Source organism: Sinohyriopsis cumingii, chromosome 18 (genome assembly GCF_028554795.1).
Source record: "Sinohyriopsis cumingii isolate HCF-2022 chromosome 18, ASM2855479v2, whole genome shotgun sequence".
NCBI classification, from domain to species: Eukaryota; Metazoa; Mollusca; class Bivalvia; order Unionida; family Unionidae; genus Sinohyriopsis; species Sinohyriopsis cumingii.
Genome location: NC_142978.1, coordinates 39,897,818 through 39,921,891, shown reverse-complemented (window position 1 = coordinate 39,921,891; position 24,074 = coordinate 39,897,818). Strand labels below are relative to the sequence as shown.

The following is a 24,074-nucleotide window of genomic DNA, read 5'->3' as shown; positions in this document are numbered from 1 at the left end:
TTCAAATCCATACATGAAATGCATTTGCTTGAACTTTCTTATCATTTTTATTAATCATTCTTCATACTGGATCTCACGTTTCGCAACTGTTTTCTGTTTTCTTCATGATAAATTCGTCATTTCTTTTACATTCATTCTTCATTTTGTTTGCATTTCTTCATTCTAATTTTGTTTTTAGTGCTAATGTTACCTGTTTTCATTTTACTAGTAATATACCTGCTTCAAGATCTGTACCAATATGTGGCTACAAAGATGTAACTGTTTTTGGTCTTGTCAATATGACAACACTAAGAGTTTAATGTATTAGCAACACATCAGAAAATAACTTGATAGCTCAGGTCTTGTTAACAATGAAAGTGTTCAGAGTTCTTTAAAATAATCACATGCATATTCAGATTTACATGGATTATCAACAGCTTACATATTTAAAATAATTTTAAAATGAGTTCCTGAAATGGTCTGGTTTCATTATGATTGGTTTGGCATTATACATAGAAACACTGTCAAATACATTATTTAGTGCCAAGGGAATTAGCTGATAAGGGCTGACCTAATGGTAGGATTAGAACCTGTACCCGTTCAGAGTCAAGCATGTTAATGACCAAGTCACCACAGCTACTCTGATACTCTAGGAATCTGTGATAATGACCAAGTCACCACAGCTACTCTGATACTCTAGGAATCTGTGATAAATCTGTTTTATTCTCTGCTTTATTCTTTTTAACAGCCAAATACTGAATGTATCTCAGATATTTCTGAGAAACTGCAACATGCCTAATCTTGATGCATGCAACAATTCTTTTTTGTAATGTTAGAGCCCTTGAATATGATGTCAAGTATAAAAGAAAATCAACAAATTTGTCACACAAACACTGTGAAGGTATATCCACATGCTAAGTTTGTTAACTCTACACTGTCTTGGTATTTGCTGGAGAACAAACAAAATTCCAGATATATTCACAAAAATCTGATTAAGTTCAAGAAAATTCAATTCACACTCATTTTCATATATCATGACCACAAGCAAGTAACGACTACAAACCAATGTAATGACCCTTGACCTTAAAATCAAAGACAGTTGTGACTATCAGTTTGTTTGCTGAATGCAACTACATACGAAGTCTTATTAAATTCAGTTGTATATACGTTTCTGTTGTCATAAGCCGAAGTTTAAAAAGAAAGTAATGACTTCAGACTTGACCCCAAGGTCAACTGGGGTTGGGTTTTCAAACTCCTTCACAAACATCTAGACATGTTATAGATCTGCACCATTTTCATTGTAAAAAAAACCTGCATATTGTAAGAAGTGTTTTTGTGGAAAACCCAAGTTGTGTTCAAATTTAGATGCTATGTTGATGACATTATAACAAATTGCTTTAAAATGCAAAAACAAGAAATCTGCAACAAAACAGCAATATCTACACGTTTTTCTCATTTATCATTATATGCCCCATTTACACACACATTTCACTATCCCCACTCCACTCCCCAGAGAGAAAGAAAGAGAGAGCTATAAAAATATATGAATATGGGTTAATGTTAACATTGGTGTAGATGATTAATGACCAATTTACTGAGAATGAAAACAGCTGCATTTGTACTGCATACAAACCAAATGTCAGCAGTTTGACTGATGCTTATCCTGATTACTCTTCGATGGCATATTTCAATACAAGTTGTTTAGCATACATGCATATATTGAGGATCATGCTCAGCTGGTTATTCACTGTTTGCAATTAAGTAGCTAATGGGACATAATTTTTTCCATTTTATGCAACTGATTTTGCTTTGTTTCAGAATTCTTTTTCTTAATAAAACTGGTAGTGCAAATATTTACTTACAGGAGCATAAAAAATAATGTAATAACCACTGTATCTGACACGAACCACTGAAGGATCACTTTAACCACGTATGTCTGATCAATGCTAAATTCTGTGTATACGGCAGTTGGCTTCAAACCACCAAATGGACCACAGAATTGTCCCTGCTTTTCTGTCTGACCTAGTTTGATGATGTCATGGTTGCCAATGACAACTGCTGCAGGTATGATGGTAAAGGCAAGAGTTGTGAGGAGGAATGTCATAAAGAAGGTTGTGTTGCGGGACTGGTTCCAGCGTTTGATTGGAGGTCTGCATGTCTTGGAGATGATAAGGTAGTTCATGAAGAAGAAGACCAGACTGGACAGCATTCCAAGTACAGGCATCACGGGACAGGCAAATGACCCTATCTGTGTAAAATAAGGAATAAACAAAACAGTATATTAAAGCTAGGTAATGAGGGAATACTGTGAACCATTTAAACAATTCTGTATTGTATTAGGTTTCCAGTTTCAAATAATGTCAATTTTTTTTGGTTATATTAGAATGGTATTTAGTGTGAATTATCATTTGAGACCATAAAACTGCATTCCCTCACAAAACAAGAGACACAAAGTGGGCCTGAAAGTACTTAACATACGTTGTTCTCGAAGGAAAATGTAGTAATAAGACAAGCCATGGGCTTTGGGTTGGAGGACACCCATGTCATGATAATTTCCAACAGTTTGTCAGAAACTGGTGTTATCTGATATGGTGTTGACCTGTATTTCAAATATGAGTAACTTCCAGTGGACCGGACAGTGCACTGTCATCTTTTCATGCTAGACTCTACATAGATGATTCATCTCTGCTTTGATCTGGCAAGACAGTTTTGGAGAGATGGTCATTCAATCATACATTTTTGTTTCTAAAATAACTCTAACAAAACTCGTACTAGAATGGAGATACGTATCTTCTGTAGGTTTTACACCCCATTATTCTAGCAGTCACACTGTTCCTGTAAGAGTCCCCCAGGACACAACTTTAATAGAGCTTGTCTTGAGAAGGATTCACTCAAAGATCAAAATTCCACTGGTCATTCTGAAGAAGCTGAAAATGGGTTGTACATGCTGTTGCTGTTGAAATCACATCACTGAGAGGAAAACCAGCTCCAACACAATTTTACCAGAAAGTAAATTCTAAGAAACATTTTTAACGAGTTTGATAAAAACTGGTGAGCAGTTATAAAGAGCAAGTCAAAAATGGGTTTTTCATATGGTTGCTATGTAAGCTAAACCTCTTGCTTGGGGGGACACCCCACGTAAGATGTTGATGTTACATATCCTAAGAAATATTGCTATTAACTTTAACTGAAGGCTTGTTTCTTTTTTCTTATAAATATTAGCAACAACAGCTGTACTTGATGGGAGGTGAGTATTATTTGTCGGTTTTCCACCTGGTTGCTAATGAAGTCATACTGTTATACAATTCTCTTTCTTACCAAGTTTAATAAAAATTGTCTGCACTATTCTGAAGAAGTTGAAAATAGATTTTCTATCAGGTTTCTACAGAAACAACTGTACACCATTGCTAGGGGTTGCACCCTGATAAAGCATGTCTTTTAACAAGCATTCCAACAAAGTGTGAACAGAATTCAAATATCCATTCTAAAGAAGAAGTCTAAAACAGGTATCCAGTATTGCTGCTATGGCAGCCACACCACTGCTTGTGGAACAACCAAGGAACAAATTCTGATCAAATATGTCCAAAGAAACATTGTTCCAAGTTTGATAAACACTGGCTGATCCATTCAAGGATAAAGTTCAAATATATTTCCAAATGGCTCCTATATGAAGCCACACCACTGTCAGGGGTGCCATACAATTTTAATAGAGCTTGTCCTAAGAAACGGTACTATCAGAAGTTTGAGCAAAATTCACTCATCGAATCTAGAGACAAAATCAGTATGGTTCCTATGGGTGTCACAACACTGTTAAAGGAACCACTGAGAAGAAAACTCTGATAAAGTATGTCCAAAAAAACACTCCTACCAAGATTGATTTAAAGTGGCTCAGCCATTCTAGAGATGCTGAAAATAGATTTTTCACCTGGTTGCTTGCAAAGCCTCATAATTGGTAGGGGATAAACCCTTGATGCAATTTGGATAAAGCATGTCAAACAAACATTCCAACCAAACTAGAGCAACATTCACTTATCTATTCTTGAAAAGAAGTTCAAAATAGGTTTCCAATATCGCTGCTATGAAGCTACACCATTGCTAAATAAGCCACCCCTGGACACAAGTTTGAAAGATTATGTTCCAAGAAACAATGCTACCACTGAACAAAACTGGCTCAGTCATTCTGGAGAAGCTGAAAATGTGTTTTCCATATGGTTAATTTCAAAGCGACACCACTGCTTAGTGAAGAAACTTTGAACAAAATATTTGGATATATGTTGTCCTAAGAAACATTCCTTCCAAGTTTGATCAGAACTGGCCTAATATCCACTCACAGAAGAAGTCAATAGATTTCCCTCTGTTTACTTTGAAGTCATGCAACTGATAGGGGAGACAACCATGACTAGATTTTAACAGAGCAGTGGTTCCCAACCTGTGGACTGCAGACCCTTCTGGTCAGTTGGGTTTTTCCAAGGTAGCCTAAAAGTACAACTATTAGCACGTGGGAGTCTATAAACTTTATTCTGAAGTTAAGAGGGGGTCCTCACATCTGAAAAGGTTGGAAATCGCTGTGATAGAGTATGTCTTAATAATAATAACAACAATAATAATAATACATTATTTTTAGAGGGTGTCTAAATTAGTTACAAATGAAAATTGATCTACCTTGAGGTCCTCGTTTATGTACATATAATGTTCAAGCAAATAATAAATGCTACGCTACTTTGCTGCAAAAATTAAAATGAAGCATAGGAGGTGGGTAGTGTTACATGTACTTTAATAAATACACCATTGCTTTAAAAAGTATACTAAAAATAATTTTCGATGATTTTGATCATCTAATACACTAACGTGGAAGGAAGTGATGCTTGGAGCTGAGTTAATATCATGTAGAATATTATTCCAAACCAGTGCACCTGAAAATTGAAACTATTTTTAAAAAGCTCCTTTTTGGCTTTGGTACTTTGAAATTGTGTCCTATGAATGGTCTTAGATTTGGGATATCAGCAGATTCTCTTTCCTGGAAAATGGTGTTTAGGTTAGAGGGGGCAGATTTTGTAAAGCTTGTTCATTATTCTGGTCTTTCTCAATTTATTTTTCTTCTTCACGCGTTGGTAATATTTTTAATGTATTAGCACTGCAGTTTGAACATTTTCTGTTTGCTGATCAAGAATTATTTTACATGACCTTTCCAGAAGTCTGGAAATTTCTCTCATATTTAAAATGCAGTTGAAATGTAAGTTTTGTATAAAAAAAAGTAACTTTGTAATGTAAAGGCATGAAGACCTTGATTTTCTTTAGAAGCCAAAGAGAAGAGTTCATTTTCTTTGAAATATAGTTTATATAATAAGATCCATGCAAGTTATTCTCTATAAATATTCCAAGAATTCTACCTAAACATATCATTAATGAACATTATCATAGAGAACATGCATCATAACAGTTTTCAACTTTGTTCTTTTCTGCTGTGTAGTTATCAAGACTTTTGTTTTTTCCATACTGAGGATCCTACCATTTTCCTTGCATCATATATGAAGTCTGTTGAGAGCAGGCTGAAAGGTTTATTTTTTCAACTTCGACTTGATTGCTTTGAGCATTAAACAAAGTAGTGTCATCACCATACAAGTCAGCTGATGAGACTGCATCTCCTATATTTACTGGTAGGTCATTATGAACAAAAAAATAACAAGGGCCCCAAGAAAGATCCTTCTGACACATCACAATTTATTAATTTAGTTTAAGACAGGTGTCCATTTAATGTTACCTATTTAAACTTATTGTTTAGTAGAATGTGAACCACTTAAGGGTATCTTTACTACATTGACAGATCTTTAACTTTTCAAGAAGAATTTCATGAATGGTTGTTGTTGTTGTTGTTCTGGGGTTTAACGCCATTTTCAGCACAAGATAGGCCATATATGGCGGCCAGTATAACTGGTGGAGGAAGAACCCTGGAAAACCCAGGAAAGAACCACCGACCCACGAGAAGCTACTGGCAGGCTCTCCCACGTACCCACGCTAGCTGAGCCTTGGACTCGAACATACGCAGACAGAGGTGAGATGGCAGTGATCCGGAACGGTGAGCGCTTTAGACCACTCGGCCACTCGGGGCCCCTCATGAATGGTTGTAAAAATATTGTGAACAAAGGTACACCAGAGTCAAGAAAATCATAGGGAATCTCATCTGAGACCTAACACACTAGACAAACAATTCAGAATGTATACAAGGTAGTTGATATAATTTGTCCAGTATAGTATTTATCAATGCATGTGTCCTTTAATATAATAAAATGATTGGTGTCCAAACCCAAACCTGGTTTAACACATGTAAGAGTAATAGATCAAATCAATGTTGAAAATAAACATCTGAACACAGTGCATTTTTACAATTTAGGGCTAGTGAATCTTATTACTGATTACTGAGAGTAAATAATACAATATTTGGTCCCATCATCAGGGTTTCCCCAAAATCTGAACTCTAAATGTTATCAATTTCACTAAGCTAACTTATAAAGTATTGCAGGAACTTGACACTATGTAAACCAGCTCTCAACTTTTATATCAAGTAGAATTTAATAAAGGAAGAAACAAATGTGTTCCAAAGATAAAAGCAAACTCATTTAAGATTTTATCAAAATCACTTGAGAAATAAAGCCCACAAAAAGTGACCAGCTGAGTCTTAGACAAATTCTCGTTCCAACTGATTAACTACAAAGATTTACTTCTGGACTGCGTGAAATGACTCAGAGTTACTATACCTGACAAGGTCATTACACCTGTTTCAGTGGGCACAATTTCTATGCACCAGTGTCCTATGATACCATATTACATCATGTGAAATACAAAATCTATTACTGTCTTCTCTCTTGGGAATCATTGTTCTCCAAATGTTTTCATTGGTGAGGAAAAGTGACCTTCTTTTGGCCGGGATACTAAACCCACCATAAAATGTTAACAGGAGGATAATTTAGAAAGGGAGAAGGCAATAACAGAATAATATGCACATATTGTTTGATATAACAAAAATAACTTGAATGACACATTGTGCATAAACCATTATTTTCTTATATGCTGAAACTACTGTGCAAAAAAACATTATTTTCTTAATGGCTAAAATTACTGTGCATAAACTGTTTTCTTATACGCTAAAATTACTTTGCATAAACTGTTTTCTTATACGCTAAAATTACTGTGCATAAACTGTTTTCTTATACGCTAAAATTACTGTGCATAAACTGTTTTCTTATACGCTAAAATTACTGTGCATAAACTGTTTTCTTAATGGCTAAAATTACTTTGCATAAACCATTATGTTCTTATTACACTTACAACGACCATGGCCATGACCTCAAGACTACAAAACCACCAGGTTTCTTAATTACGCTAAGGGAAAGTCATCCACAAAGTCTGGTCAAGGAATTTATTGTTGAACCAATAGCTATTCTGGAAAAAAAACATTTTTCTTTGAGTTACAATGACCTAGACCTTTTAACCTCAAAATGATCAGAAATCTTCCATACCATAACTCATTAACCCCTGGAGGTTTTTGTAGTTTTTGCCTGAAATGTGAGTAGGAAACAAATTTAGGGGGCTATTTCTGAATACATCCTAATACATTGACTTCCAAGAGATTTCCTGTTAACCTAATGCCTAGTTGTGTTAGAAACATTGTTTTTCATTGGCTATTTCACTTGTGCAAGAATAGAAGGGTAAAAGTTGGAGTTCTTTTTTTTGTTGTGCTTAACGGACCCATCATTTTCATGTCGAGAGCACTCTTTATTCCAAATGCCCATCTTATCCTACATTTTGCAAAGGTTTGCCCGTCTGTGTGCAGTTCAGACCAGTCTGCCTTAGATCTGAGGCCAAAAAATCTAAAATCCTAACATAAAATCGCATTCTGACAACGGGCAAATTTTGGGTGGAAAAAAATCTTTAACCTAATGCCTACTTGTGTTAGAAACATTGTTTTTCATTGTCTATTTCACTCATGCAGAAGCAGGAGGGTACAAGTTGGAGTTTTTGTTTTTGACTAACGAACCCATCATTTTCATATCGAGACCACACTTTATTCCAAATGCCCATCTTATTCTACTTTTTGCAAAGGTTTGCCTGTCTGTATGCAATTCAGACCAGTCTGCCTTAGATCTGAGGCCAAAAAGTCTAAAATCCATTCACAAAATCGGATTCCGACCACAAGGGAATTTTGGGTGGACAAAAATCGGGTCCAAAAAATTAGGTTTTTCCCTCTGTATTTTGTAGTTCAACTAGATATTCCCGATTATTTGATATCATTGTATAGCTACATCTACCTTTCTATAATGCCACCCACTTTAGTGTATCATACATGAACTTGACGCTACCGAGCTCGGCAGTAAGCTACTACCTCCTGACGTGTAAATGCAGCACCAAGGGTTAATGAGTTAAGTCCATTCCTTCCACAAATCTTGATCAAGGTACATGGTTTTTAACTAAAGTTATTACACAAAAGAAAAATATTTTTCTTTCTTCATTCTCGATCATCCTGACCTTTTTATCTCCAAAAATCAAAAGCTTCTTTTTACCAGAAATGTAAGTCATCCACAAACTTTGGCAATTTAGGTACATGGTAAATATCTGAAATTTTGGGCAGAAACCATTATCATTTTTCAGCCACTTTGACCCCAAAATAAATAGGCTTCTACTTAATTCTAAGTGTAAGTCATGCACAATATTTTGTGAAGCTCTGTCATGAAGAAAGTTATTTTGTGCAGAAATAATTGACCATTGGTACGCTCCACTGCTACCCTAGGTGCATGCCATCCACAAAGACATGGAGAACTTGAGTTACTGCACAGAAACAAAATACATATTTGCACAATATCCAGCTTTTACATGATATAACCTTTTGTTCAGCTTTTATTCTGTAATTGACTCACCCACACAAGCCCTTGTCTGTAGATAAGCACCAACACGTTAGAGGAGATGCTGAATTCAGCCTTCGTCTTCGTCCAGAAATAACTTGCAAAGTTCATGGACAGCTGCACAACTGCCTGAAATATGAATGCTACAGGTATCATTCATATGTATTTTACTTTTCTGTAATAACAGGACACTTAAAAATAAAAAAAAATTCTGTTTACAATAGAACAAGGGGTCCAAGTGGGCTCATACCGCTCACCAGCTTATGTCACTATTTTGAACCATGTGTAATTAGGCATATAGTAATTTTTTTGATTTAGAGATATCTATCTCCATATAGGCAATTTGCTGAGGTTTCAACTTTGTCTATAAGCTACTTGACTCAGTCTAGTAAAACAAAAGTATATTATGAGGTTAAGGTTACCATAGCTGCAGGATATATTCTAGTAATTATGATTGTGAATTTTTTTTTCTAAAAAGTGTTGGGCCAAAAATTCAATTTAATGCATACCGGTAAAGATCATCTATACCATTTTTTAATCCCTGCCATTTGTTTTCATTAAATTCCACCTATGTTTAAGAAATCTCCCCTTTTTTCTCAAATGAAGGAGGGGATATTCCCCCTTAATGTTTTAACAGATCCTTTAGAATGGTCACAAGGACAGTCCATTGTGGTTACAATACTATCCTTATTTTTTGCGACATTCTACATAAATTATGACCCAGCTATAGCACTCTGTTACAACATGAATTCAGATATAACACAGTTGTAGCATGGCTGCCGAAATTTCATATGCATTTATTTTTCTCTTATGTCAAAAAATATTTTTTCTTCTTCAAAGTATGAAAAATATTGTGTAAAATGTTAACTATCATTTTGAGGAAGTGTTCATATATGAATTTTAATAAAAACAATTGTAGCTGAAATTATGTATGCATGTATATTTCTCACTCACTAAAAAATATTTTTTTCTTCTTAAAAGTATGGAAAATAACGTAAAATAGTTTATTCAGGGATTGCACTGGGCTTTGACAATGTCACAAAATGCGATTTTTTTTCTTTCTTACTGTGACAAAATATATCATCTGGTGAAATTGTTAGCTGTTTAAACTTGTCTATACAATCTTGGGTTTGGAACTGAGAAATTCAAATGTGCCATGAAAGGAAGCCACAAACTTGGATACAAAATGCACTGGAATCTATCTATTGTTACATAAATGAATTGTTTGTTCATGTTAATTGACAAACCATCTTAACAGTGCATTTTTACATCATAATCTTATACTGACATCTGGCCAGATTACTGTATGCTGCTGAACCACTCAAACAGTCACGCTATTAGACTACATTTACAATCGTCCAACCTTTGAAGGCAGGAACAGGTACAACTACAATTGACCAAATGATGGTTATGTTTTTGTTTAATGTACCCAGAAAAATTTCTTTTGCCAAAACATTAAAAAAACTGATCTGTATAAATACTAAGCAAATGAAAAAGATTCAGTCCCAATCAATGTTCTACAATTACTGGATGCTGCTGCCAGAATAAAAAACGGTCATTTGTTTGGTCCTTCAAATTTGTTCTTTAGTGGTGACTTCAATAACACATGCATCATTCATCAAAGCAAGTGGACTACTGTAACAATCTTCAATAAAAAAAGAGCACCTTTCATCCTAGGATGTCAGCACCTCAATTAAAAAAATACAATGGACTCTGATGGATTGTTGCATTTTCCAAAGTGACCAGAAGATGTCTATTTGCCATGAAAGTTGCCTTTTTGCAGGAATCCTTTTCAGCTTACAATAGTTACTAACTGCAGCATAAAAAAAATTACATTCCAATCTTTTGAAACCATAAATATCTGGCCATCAAGCTACTTTTTAATTTGTTCACGTTTTTATTTCCTTATGAAGTCTCATCCATTGGGTAGCCTCGGCAAGAGGATAGCTGTCTCCAGCTGACCAAAACCTAGGGCAGTTTATATACATGTAAAAGTAGCATGTAAACAACCATAGCTATGTGCTATTGCCAACAATTTCATAGTGAAATGTTTAGTGAAACATGTTCATTGACAATGGGAAATAGATCAAACGAGGACTCCCACTCCTCCTTAAAGACTTTTTCAGCTACCTCATTATCTGCCCTTTCTTTTCAACCTAATTAGTGTATAGAGGTTGTGCTAGAAGCATTTCCTGTAGATATTGCCACTGGTCAACATTCACTCAATTCAAAACAGAACGAAGTGAACGAAATTATATTTCTTGCCATGGGCAAACATTCCAATTAAACGCCCTAAATAAATGCTCAATAAAGTAATTAATGAATAATTGTTAGGCACAATGGAAAAAATAATATATCAATGGGTGTGTGTGGATAACCTGTGCAGATACTTGCAACTGAAAGTTTTTAAAAAATTAAGAAGATAATTTAGGAATAATAAAATTGTGAAGACAAATCGACAACAATAATACAAACATACAAAAACATAGAACCAATTACAGTTAAACTGAATGTTGAAAGTAGCATTTTATTTAAGTCAATTATGAACCTTCATTCTTGATGATGTTGTATATTATGCAAAATGCTTAGAAGTCCTTCTGTTGACCTTCCTTAATCAAATAAATCATTGAAAACTAAAATAAATAATTTCCACAGGGTGCTTTATTTCCATTGCGTTAAAGCTTTATACTATCCATGTTTTATAAAATTATATCATCAGTTTTGAAAATTAATTCTATTGTCTGTTGTCCAATTCAAACTGATATGTATGCATCTGATGATTAAAAACATCTGATTTTTTTCAATGAAAAAATTAAAAACAAAAATAATTTCCTTTGCTCATTTTATTTCCACTGTATTCCATTTTTGCATTGCATATTTTAGTCATATCTATCTATAATCCTCTGATCATGTTTCTCAATAGCTGGACCATTTATAAGAGTCATTTTACGAACGGTGAGTTGTATACTATTTTATTTGTGGGTACTTTAAAGGCTTTAATGAGTTTCCGTATACCCCATAGTGTGGGTGTTTGTCCTTCTGTAACAAATCAAAAAGAATTTTGAAGAAACAAAGTATTTACTATTCTTGTTCAGGGGTTGCTCATTGCTATTTGCACTTTATTATTTTATGGTGTGTTGTACTTACAATATCCCTGGAGCTGGTCCCTTTGTTTTCCTTCCCAGTATACTTCTTTATGACATATACTTCCTTCCTCAGACACAAGGTCTTGTGACTGGTTTCTATATCATGGTCCCTAAATTTTAGTGATCTTGACCAAGGATCAATCTATTGTATTGTGTGTGTTACATGTGTATGCTATATGGTTTTAATCATGTAATATTGTTATTGTATCAGGAATGACCACTTTATATATATTTTTATTTGCATTACATTTTTTATCTACTTTGTTTATTTGCATATAAAAAAAGGTTTAAGGTATAATAGTTATATAAAGTTATGTGTCGTGATGGTTCTCCGGTTTCGGTCTAGTAACTATTTTCTAATAGTGATGAGACCAGCATTTTTGTACATAACATATATATATATATATATATATATATATATATATATATATATATATATATATATATATATATATATATATATATATATATATATATATATGTATATATATATATATATGAGAGTGAGAGATTTTCCTCCTTTCGTCACTGTATATATACGTAGTTCCTCAGTCCTTTCCCCTTTAGTAATTGTAAACTGTGCGAGGGGCAAGAAATAACTCAATTGTCATAACATAACTAAATATAAAACACTTGGCTAAGACAGATTCGTTAGTGATGGCAGCAGTTATCTTCTTGTCCAACGGCTTAATTACCTACCGGATGCAGTAAATACCTAATACAAGAGGGAGATAACTAGGTTACTGAAAAGGTCCATATATGTCTTTTTGTGTTTTCTAACAGGAAGTGACTGATACGTGAATTTTATAACATGATCTATACTCGAATTCATGGATTATTCATACATGATGTATTGTATTTAATGCAATATGGACTATACTACACATATGCTAGTTGTCAATACACAAGTGTATTACAGACTACCTGTAGTTTTGTCTTCATTTAATCAAAAGCACACATTTTTGCACCCACTTTTATTACCCATCCCCCATCTTTTCTTGGTACAGTCATAATTTTCTTCAGCTAATTGACCTGGTAGCTTATAACATGGTCAGATTATATGGATTTACTTGTTTAGTTGACACTTCTGTAATAAGGATCTGAACGGGACTACAGAAAAGGTTTGAATGCTCTGTTGAGTTATACTACCTTAATTGGAATAGATACTGTAAATGTTAATACGTTGGGTCCAACTGCAAAAATAATACAGACCTTGATACTTTTCCAGAAAATAGTTTGACCTTGACTGTTCATTTAGTAAACACTTAAAGCTGACCTAGTTCCTGACCTTAATTCAAAATTAATAACAGTCATGTGAATAAGTTTTTTTAAATTTATTTTTATTGTGGGAATAATAAGGCTGAGATCGAAGCTGTGTTGGATACGTGACCCTTGACTTGTAAATAGATTTACTTTTTTTTTTTATTCTTGGAGTAAAATGATTGTTTCCTCAGGGCCATGTTTTGAGTATGTGATCTAAACATGATCATGTGACCTATATACGGGCACCCATTCTGCACCTAAAAAAATTACCGTATAACCATTGTTTTAGAGAAATAATCTCTGTCAGGCTTATAAACACTGGGACGTAAAGGTGTTTCTTTTGTTGTGTCATTTTGGGAATTACATTTTAATGTTTATTCATATTTGGATTCTAAAAGATTAATTTGTTTCTCTGGATATATTCTGAGTGTTCATATAGAATTCTTGAACAAAGAAATATCATTAATTCAAACACTGGATTATTTCTTGTGTTTCTACATGGAACTGTAGACAACAATACTGAAGAGGATACAGCATACATCATCTCCTTCCATCTTGGATTCTTCATCGGGACTTGAACTTGAATTCATTAGAACATTTCATTATTAGGACTTCTAAAATTTGATTCGTGGATTATTCTTGGATTATTTCTAGATTTGATTCTTAAAACCATAAGTTCTGATTTTTTCATTTTCTTTAGTGTTTTTCCAGGGAAATAAATTATTTGTTACATTTTTCAAAGCTTGTTGTTTTCACTCTATCTTGTGTTACTGTTTATTTGAGCCTAAACACGTAACATAAGAATATATTTATCGGGGCCCCAGGTGTCCGGGTGATCTAAGGTGATTGCCTTTACAGATGACGAACACATCTCACCCTTGCTATGTGGGTTAGAGTCTTGGTTTGGCTAACACTGGTATGCGAGAAAGCTTGCTAGTACCTTCCCATGGTTTTTCTGCCACCAAATACACCACTCCCTCGATAACTCGCACACATCGGGGTCCAGAAACATTGACCGCACTATAAGTGAGGCGCGAGTTATCGAGGAACCTATAAAACAAGCCCAAAACCAATAAAGTGATTGACGACATAATGGAAAAATAAGGGGGGGGGGGTAGGCAGATTACACTGTTGAATACTCACTTTATAATCGTTCTGAGATTAACTGTTAATAAATATCTCTTCATAACGGTGTACTTTATTATTTTCTCATAGGACAACATTAATTTCAGGATAAATTACAGTATATTGAGGCGATCATCGAAAACATTATTCCATGTGGTTTCCGTTCGCTGAACAGGTGTACCACTTCAGATATTGTGTACTACGTCTCTAATTTTTATGTTGAATTGGATACATTCTAGTTTTATTGTTTGATCCAAATTAGACATTTTTTTATATACAAAAGATCTACTCTTTTCAAGAAACAGTGTCGATCGAACGATAGATAGATAGATAGATAGATTTGAATGCGATAGAAGTAAAATGGAAAACAAAAAACAAAAAAAACAAAACAAGGGTTAATCAATACTAACATATTTAATTGGTCTACAAATTTAAAACAACGTAAATTAGAACAAGTTAATACTTGCCATTTGTGCCACGCTTGACAAATATCAATTCACTTTTTGAAAAAATCAGTTAATTTGTTTTCTTTTTGTGGGTTACTCCTTGGTTTCTCTGCCGCCGAGCAAAATCCCTCAGATTTCTCAACTGCATGAGCTTTACATAGTCAATATTTTGGGTCTCCAGCCACCTTATGGCAATATCAAAATATTTTATTGCTTCCTGTGCAGAGGGGTGGGGGTGCAACATCTGCGTCTGCATCACTTTCAACACTTGTGTTACTCCAGTTAGAATCGTCTTCTGCTGCAAATTTGTTCGCTGTAGAAATAATTATAGTTTCATCTGACATGTATTCGGCTGTGGGGCAATCATTGTCAGCACAAATCCACTCCTCCATATCATCAAGAGAAACGCCTATCTCAGGACCATGAGTCTGTACAAATTTCTCCCAAACAGCCTCGGCATTAATGACATCAGTTTCACTGAAACATTCGAAGTCACTATCATCGTCGTTGTCTCTTACTGTTTTGCTTTATGTCAAAGGCAGCTCCAAGACCCTTAATCCAGCACCCGAGGTCTCTTGTAATCAATTTTTTTTATTATGCAACAAACACTTCCCCAAGTTGTTGAAGAAACAAAGCCGGCATGTACATGTAATTAGGTTCTCACAGAAGTACTCATGGGTTTCGATGTGACGGTCGATTGACTCTTTTCATGTTTTCAATGAACAGAATATGTTGTGATTATAATGTTTACACTGAAACGGAATTAAAGGATTAGAACGTGACTTTCACACAGGAAGACATTTAATTGGTGTTTATTTCATTCTCTGTTGCCACCTGTTAGCATTTACCAGAAGTTTTCATTGATCGCTATTTCGCCAGACTGTTTATTTACAGTATAATGACAACTATTTATCATAAAAACTTACATAATATATGATATCTTTAAACAGAGGTCTCGCTAGGATTTTAAAACTGGGTCTTTCTGCCTCTGAATTCAATTACTAAATATCAGTACATTTTCTCACTCGGCCGCCAAGTCAAAGCCTTTGAACTAGCCGCCTAGCTGTTGCATCATGTTCTTTTTTTTTTTTTTAATGTACTCTTATAAAATAGCAACAGTACATCAAAGAGTCTTTCAGCCACTGAATTCTGTCATTGTAAATATCAGCACAGTAAACTGATCAACACATTTTCCCACAAAGCAGGTGGCTGAAACAGGACCGGCAAATCTTTGAATTTTCCCCGCGCACCTATTACATGCGTATGGAGGACTCCCGCCTCAATGATTTTCTGCGTCCCAGATCAAAAATTGACGTCCAAATATGCGTAACTAAGTGTTTTTGAGATCTCTGAAATTAATTCTTCTCTAGAACTTGCAAATTTCAAAATATGGATTATATTTTTATGGGCATTAATCACCATTTTCGATGATAAAACGAGCAATGTATCAGGTTTAATTTATCAATTCTTATCGTAATTTTTTCATGTTCAGCATATTTTAAAGATATTTTAAATACATTTTCTCTGGAAAAAATCGGGAGCCAAGATGGACACCACGTTATAAGCGGGATCGCGAGTTATCCGGGTGCGAGTTATCGAGGGAGCGGTGTATACTGGTCACCATGTATAGCCTATCATGTGCTAAAAAATAGCAATGAACCCACAAAACAAAAGCAATTATTTATCTTGGATATGCCTAGGGTAGATAAAATCATGGATCTCCCATTTTTATTTGCTTGGATTTTCTGAATTTTCTTGATCTCATTGTGGTCATTTCCAGTAAAATTAAAGACTTAAACATCAAATTATTTATAAAAGGAAATTTAAAAATGAGAAATAAAAATGTAAATGCTTTTGTTTTTTCAGGTTTTACTGTATTGAGACTATTTTACATTATCCCAATGATCATAAATAAGAGAATAAATCAAATGACAGCCAACTGTAATAAAAGAAAGACAACACTTTTCTGAAGTCTTTCGGAATTCAAAACAGTATATCCTTCAACTCACATTAATGAGGGTATCCATTATAACAAGCTTATACAATTCCTGTCCAATAACTGTCCCAGTGCAACCAAGTGTCCGCTAAATACAAATGTAACAAATTAAGCAAATTAATAATAATAATAATAATAACTCGCTGGCCCAGTGCAACCAAGTGTCATCTAAATACAAATTTAAGGAGTCCCTCAAAGGTATTAATACTCTACTGGGCAAAAAGGATTTCCATTAATTCAACATAGGACTTTTTCTTCCTTTTAATTGACAAGTGTTGAAACCATCTAAGATATTCTTCAGCAATAACAAGATTTTCAAATTATCTGCAGTAGTACACATACTGTATGCCTGTTTGGCACCATTTTCATTTAGGACAAATTAGATATCATTTAGATTAGTTTTTACATCATAAGAAGTCTTCTGGTGAAAACTCCAGGTCAATATGACTTTCTGTTTATTAAATAGTGTTGTCATAACAAGATTTGTAAGATGGCTGCCGTATTAATTGTCAGACTAGCACCATTTTTACTTCAGACCAGCTGGACATCATAGGAAGTCTTTAAGTGAAAACTCCAAGTTAATATGATTCAGGAAGAATAGCAATAACAAGATTTTCATGACAGCTGCCACAGCAGCACCATTTTTATTTAACACCAACTAGATATCTTATTAAGTGTGTGTGTGTGTGTGATTAGACCTCTCACTCTTATTAAGACTTTTAGTGTATAAACCCCATGTTGATATGACCATCCAACAGTATGTAGATGCAGTGATAATATTTTCAAGATGGCCACTGTGGCAGTATGACTAGACACTGTTAAGTCTTTGAGTGAAAACCCGATGCTGACAGGACAATCATTCTGAAGTAACAATAACAAGATTTTCAAGAAAGCTACTTTCGACATCAGATCAGCATCGTTTTCATTTAGGATTAATGAGACATAAGAAGTCCTTGAGTGAAAACCCCATGTTGATATGACTATCCATTCAAGAGGAGTAGTGATAACACGATTTTCAAGATGGTCACAGTGGAGGGCATACTGGATCTGCTAGATCTGACCAGCCATTCAGAAGAAGCAGTGATACGATTTTCAAGATGGCCATTGTGGTGGCCATACTGGATATCCAAGCAGCACCATTTTCATTTAGGACTAACTAGACCATGGAATTACCTGTGTAAAGTTTCAAGGCAATCTTGCAAGTAGTTTAGGAGTAATGATAATAAACTTGTGCTAACATATGGACAGAAGGCAGACAACAGACCATCCCATAAGCTCTTCTGGTCTCTTTTTAAACCAGTGCAAATTAAGAATAATTCGAATCAGCAGTAGTGTAACAATCATATTATAAGTATTTTTATTTTAGCACTAGCATTAAAATTAAAATGCAAAAGAACAGCAGTTTTTGTTGCATGACAATGAATTATCAGCCCAGCCAAAGCAGTAATGAGTGTATGGATTATAAGTGCTAACATACATGACAGATTCCCAGACTATGAGATTTTTATTCACCATGTTTGAGCCTGACACTTTACCTGAAAATGTTACTGACATGCTATAGTTTGGTAATGATTACAATGTCACTGTCATTGCTCATTATGGTCAATCAGTAGAGATCAGTGATGCAGTCATCAGTACCAATGACATAAAAATGTGTGATTTGGATTTTTAACGTAGCTTTAACAATTTTTCAGTCATATCGCTAAGATGTCTGCAATGTGGCAGTTTATAGTGATGTATAGCACCGGGGCATCATGCCACAGACATGTAGCATGATGTCCCACCCAGTCACATTATCTTGACACTAGGCCAACCAGTCCTAACACTAACCTCTTAATGCTGAGCACCAAGCAAGGCAGCTATTAGTACCATTTTTATAAGTTTTTAGTATGACTCGGTCGGATATCGAACCCACAACCTCCTGCATCCGAGGCGGACGCTCTAACCACTAGGCCACCATAACGGTATGACGTAAAAAAGGAGTTGGGAATTATCTAGTACACTGTGTACAACAACTACAGAGGAATGTTTGCAGCTGAGTTATGGACAAAGGTAGTTTCAATGAAAGGACAGTACTCAAATGTTTCATGGAAATTTCACAGATACTTTCAGTGTCAATCACATTAATGTAAAGAGAATAGGAGGAGGGAATGATGATCATTGATTTCTACCTTGGGTATCTTTCTAGGGAATGATGGCTGGAGTCCCCATATTAATAATAACCCATTCTCCTTATTACATAAGCAACACACCCTAGGGTCGCTGTGTGTGACTCCTACATATGGTTAAGAAGGTAATTATTGAAATCGTTGTACCACGAAATTTCACTGAAGCTGATAGGCTGTGTTGATTATTTTAAATGGGTCTGGTGGTCATCCTGGCTGCTGCCACTGGACCTACTAGATTCAAGGTTTGTCTCTGCAAACTTATATCTCTGAGATAAAAACCTGAGAAGGTTCACTCTGCATGCCAGCCAAAAGCTTCTACTATATCTTGGAGATCACTCTAAACTCATGAGCAGTAATTTACATGAGATGACTCTGATCTTGTGAGACCTCTGAGTATGCCACCAAGCATATAACCCATTTCAGCCACGAAGCATGGGGTTGAGAGGTGACATCCTGTTTTCTGGCTTTTGCTGGAAGAGGCAGTTTCGCATGCCATGACTTGTCTCTGTGCATTTCAAGTACTGCTTGAGTGTGCAAACAGGATCTTGCATAGCTGCTGCTCTTGACCTGTCTATAGAAGACAGTGAGTGAATGATGACTCTTTGATTGATGATAGACGGCAACCTATATTTGGCTACAAAGCTTGATTGTGTCAAGAGGACTACCAAACCATCCAATCTGAACTGACAATAGTTTGGGTCGATGAAAAGGGCATGTAACTCACTCACCCTCCATGCTGAAGCCAAAGCTATAAGGAAACATAATCTGTATGGTAATAGCTTTAGTGAAGTGTGGGCTAAAAGCTTCAATTTATGCAAATTGAGCCATGTTAAAACCAAGGATAGATTCCATTTTGGAAACTGATTGAAGAATTTTAGTCGACTGAGATCAAAATTGGCTAAAAGATCCAACAGATCTTTACCATGCCCAATATCATGTCTACCATGGTGCAGGAATCTGTCTGATATCATGGATCATGGGACTAACTGTTCCTCCCTGTAAAGCCAGAGAAAAAATGCTGCCATTTGAGGGACTGAGGTGCTTAGAGGGACAATGTTATTTGTATGGTACCAGTCCCTGAAAACATGTTACTTTCCCTTGTAAGCCTTCAGAGTGGAGGGCCTTCTTGCTCTTGAGATTCCACCAAGGTTTAAATTTGTATGACAAGGCTGTCCGGACAAGAGCAAAGCAAGAAAAAGAAGATGGTCAGGGCAGGGATGGAACACCTGTGACCACTGCTACATGAGAAGGTTTTGTTTCACCAGAATCTTCCTGGGCAGATCTATTGCTAGATGGAGTAGATCGGTAACCCAGGACTTGTCCCATCTGAGAGAGGCTATTAGAATCATTTGGCATTTCTGACCCTGTAACTTCTGGATCATTTTTAGTACCAAAAGTGTGGGAGGGTTGGCTAATGCCCACAACCTTTCCAAATTGATTGACAGTGTCCAAGGCCCAAGCTTCTGGGTCTGGACCTGGAAAGACAAAGGTTGGCAACTTGTGATTCCTCCTTGTCGCAAAAAAAAACAAGGAGTCTGCTAGGAATGTGTCTGATTTGTACATTGATAATAAGGTTGTCAAACCAACGTAGAAACTGTCAAATCATAAAAGAATGGTTGGGTGATTTGGTGCCCTTGTTTGAGGAGGTAGGTCACCACCAGAGTTGATGGATATACTGAGGACTGTTTTGCCTGAGAGTCAATCCTTCCAGAAGTGAAATGCATTGATGACAGACCTTTTTTTAAAAAGCTGATGTGGAGAGGCCATTCACCTGACTCCCGTGTGCCACTGATGGTAATGAAGTCACGCATTAGGTGGGCACCCCAGCCGTATGTACTGTGTCCGTACATACCATTATTTCTTTTTGGGGCTTATCCTGTGAGATCCTCATGGTCAGCTAACTGCCACACGAATCACTGTATCTCGGGCATGATCATGACTGTTTGATCCAGGGGACTTAAAAGGAGTGCCACTGTGCTAGCAATGTCATTTGTAAGTGATGCATAAAAAGACGATCGAGTGGAATCAAGTCTACTTCTGCAATGAATAATCTAAGGAGTTGCAAAAACTCTCTTGCTGAAATCCATATCCTTAAGAAAATGGACTCAACAAGTTCAATGATCCTGATTATGCAAAAATGAGGAAGCTGTGTCTGGGTGGTAGGGAGGGTAGGTCAATGTCTAGAGTTAGGAGGCTTTAAGGTAAAAAAACTTGGTTTCGTGCCACCTCTGTATGGTTGCCTTTTATCATGGTTTGACTAATGTATCTCTTCCTCCTCATCAAAATCTACCGATGCTTTAACTTTACAGTCTTGAGTAATGGTAGGAAGTGGAAGGCATTCTGAAGTTGCCAATACCTTATAAGTTTCCTCAACTGCAGCTTTGAAGCTAAAATTTAGTCCATTCCATGGTCAAATCTCAGTAGGGCTGATTTGTAGGAGCTTCATCACACTCAACGAGTCTCAAGTCCTGGCCTGATTTGACTTGCAGCTCTGGATAAGCCATATCAGGTGGCACTTATGCCTCAATTCTGTCCACTTTGAAAATATCACTAACTCTCTCATGTGGATAAACAGTGAAAATATGGAAGTCAGGCACTACCAGAATGGCTGACTGGTTTTTCGCTTGGCATATGGTTGGCCTGGGTGCTGGCAGTATAGAAGATGGTCTGGCTATCACCAGTGCTGGCTGCTCCAAGGGCTTGACTGGATGGACAAATTTCCCACTAAAATCTCCATCATAATAGGGTATGTTGCCTACAGGTATGGCTAAACAACAGATCTGTCACTAAGATTCTCGAAAATCCTAGTTGGCCAGACCATTTTATCAAAAAAAGTCCCCATGCTGGGATGGCTGGAAGGCCGGTGATCACTACGGATGTCAAGGCTGTATTATGAAATTGATCCAATGGGTCCAGTACAAAGCCATGCATCCAGACTTACAGGCTAGAAGACCATGCGCGGACATGCAGGGAGACTTACAGCCACTGGGCAGTCTAATTTTGGGGATACACTCCCCCAATCAGTAAGAAAAAGGTGCAGAAGCAATTGAGGGAAATAAGGGTAATAACTATCATGATGCCAATACTTGCGTTGTTGTTCCTGGATCAGACAACACATCTGTTTAAAGGTGGACTGTTGTACCATCTCAACACTATTCTCCTCCACTGCCACTGATGTTAATGTGGCTGAAGGTTGCAAGAGACAAACTTTAGGTTGGGGGGATACACAGCATCCCATCAAAGACCTGCAATGGAGGTTGACTTGGGATGTATACTGAGGATATCAATGTTTATCATCTTTCCTCAACTTATTCCATCTTTCCCTTTTGTTGCCTTCTGGACTGCTGTAGGCCAGGCTTTCTCAGTTCACATATTACACATGCTAAATGGCATAGAGGAAGTACACTTAATACATATCATACATTAGAATGGTTGTCTTCTTTTGCTTTGAACTTTTCGCATTTCATGCATTTAGTTGACATTTCTACTGAAATGACACAAGAGAAAACAAAGTATAAATTAGCAATTCAGCATGTTACTAACTTGTTAGTACCACCAACATTACTAATGGAGTAAGCAAAATTAGTGTTGCAATAACTCATAAATGACACATGAGTTCAACCATAGCATGTTTTAACATCATCTTAAATAGACAAAGTCCATAAAGGTGACAGTTTCTCAAATTTGGGGAAAAAAACTGTAAAAAAAATAATCTATACAACCTGTAGAAGAATGATTGTCCAACACAATCAATCCAAATTTAAAGTTCCAATTTTAACACTAAGATGGTATGGATTGTTTGAGGTAAAATCAGGGTTAGAATTGGAAGTGAGTTTCACAGTTTTAGGTTAATTTTAGTCTTTTTTTCAAGGTTTTAAAATATTTTTGAGGTTTAAGACACACAACAGTTACAAGATTATCTCCATGGTGAGCATTACATTCATTAAAAATCTGATAAAGTATGCTTCAAGTTTGTTCCTAAATACATGTATATTGAAAATAAAGATAAAGCAAAAATTAATAAATAATTAAAATCACCAGAATCTGTCTTTAATTTGCATAGTTCACGCACTTTCTAGAATGCTAGGCTAATCGATTGAAAAACTGTGTGCACAAAATGCATTTTTTGTAGGGTCAGAGTAGAAATATTCATCATTTTAAAAAAAAAATATTATTTATTTAGGTTTTCCTCAGTTTTAGAAGGCAGTTTTAATGTTTCTTTGAAAGTCAAAATAATTTTAGGTTTTTCAAGGTTCATTTCTAAAACTGTATAATGTAGGTGTTATCAGTACAGCAGCAAAGCTGAAAAACTAGCGACACTAAGTAGGGTTGGATTTACAAGATAGCAGGCTTATATCCCCCAAACATTAATGTAACTGGGGAATGTATTTAAAGGAGAAAGCTGTCCCTGAGGAAGACATCTTAAATCCAAGTTAGGATCTTCCTCCTTTGGGGTGAACATAATGTGGGAAAGCAGTGGAGAACAGTCTGCAACCTTACAAACCCAGCAACTGGCAAACTGATGCTAGAAATTCTCTGGAGGATTAGCATAGCTTTCCTCTCATTAAAACATTCTAATTATGATGCTGAGGAAACATTCACCATTCTTCACAAAACACAAAGTGATTCTGGGGGAAATCTGGACCAGAAACTATTGAGAGCTAGTTAACATGGCTAATTGTGAAGCCTAATAATAATAATAATAATAATAATAATGAGGACTTTGTATAGCGCCTAATCTTTAGAAGCTCTAAGCACTTTACAACATTAGACAACACTATAAGATAACAAACAAATAATGATATGATTAGAAAAACAAACACCATGAAATTAGAAAAAATCACAGTTCATCTCATCAGTGGTGACACCAGACAGACTGATCTGGTGAAGGAAGCTACAAATGTGATTGGATATTATTTTAAAAATATTTGCAGTGAACTATAAGATAAAAAACTCTTCCTGTTCCTTTAATTGTGAATATACTAATATTAATTAATTATTATTGTAACATTGCCCTCAGAATCTGAATCAGACAGGCATTGTTTGAAACTTCC

At 35.7% G+C, this 24,074-nt stretch overlaps 1 protein-coding gene across 1 annotated transcript in view; it reads right to left on the bottom strand.

Annotated features, from left to right (window-relative positions):
* Positions 1 to 24,074, bottom strand: part of LOC149776454 (transmembrane channel-like protein 7) — a 111,208-nt gene that overhangs the window by 5,425 nt on the left and 81,709 nt on the right. The window contains exons 13-15 of the mRNA XM_089942398.1: positions 16,866 to 16,940; positions 8,892 to 9,005; positions 1,842 to 2,227 (exon numbers count right to left, since the gene is read on the bottom strand). Of these exons, the coding sequence (XP_089798524.1) occupies positions 1,842 to 2,227; positions 8,892 to 9,005; positions 16,866 to 16,940 (575 nt within the window). The remainder of the gene's footprint in view (positions 1 to 1,841; positions 2,228 to 8,891; positions 9,006 to 16,865; positions 16,941 to 24,074) is intronic.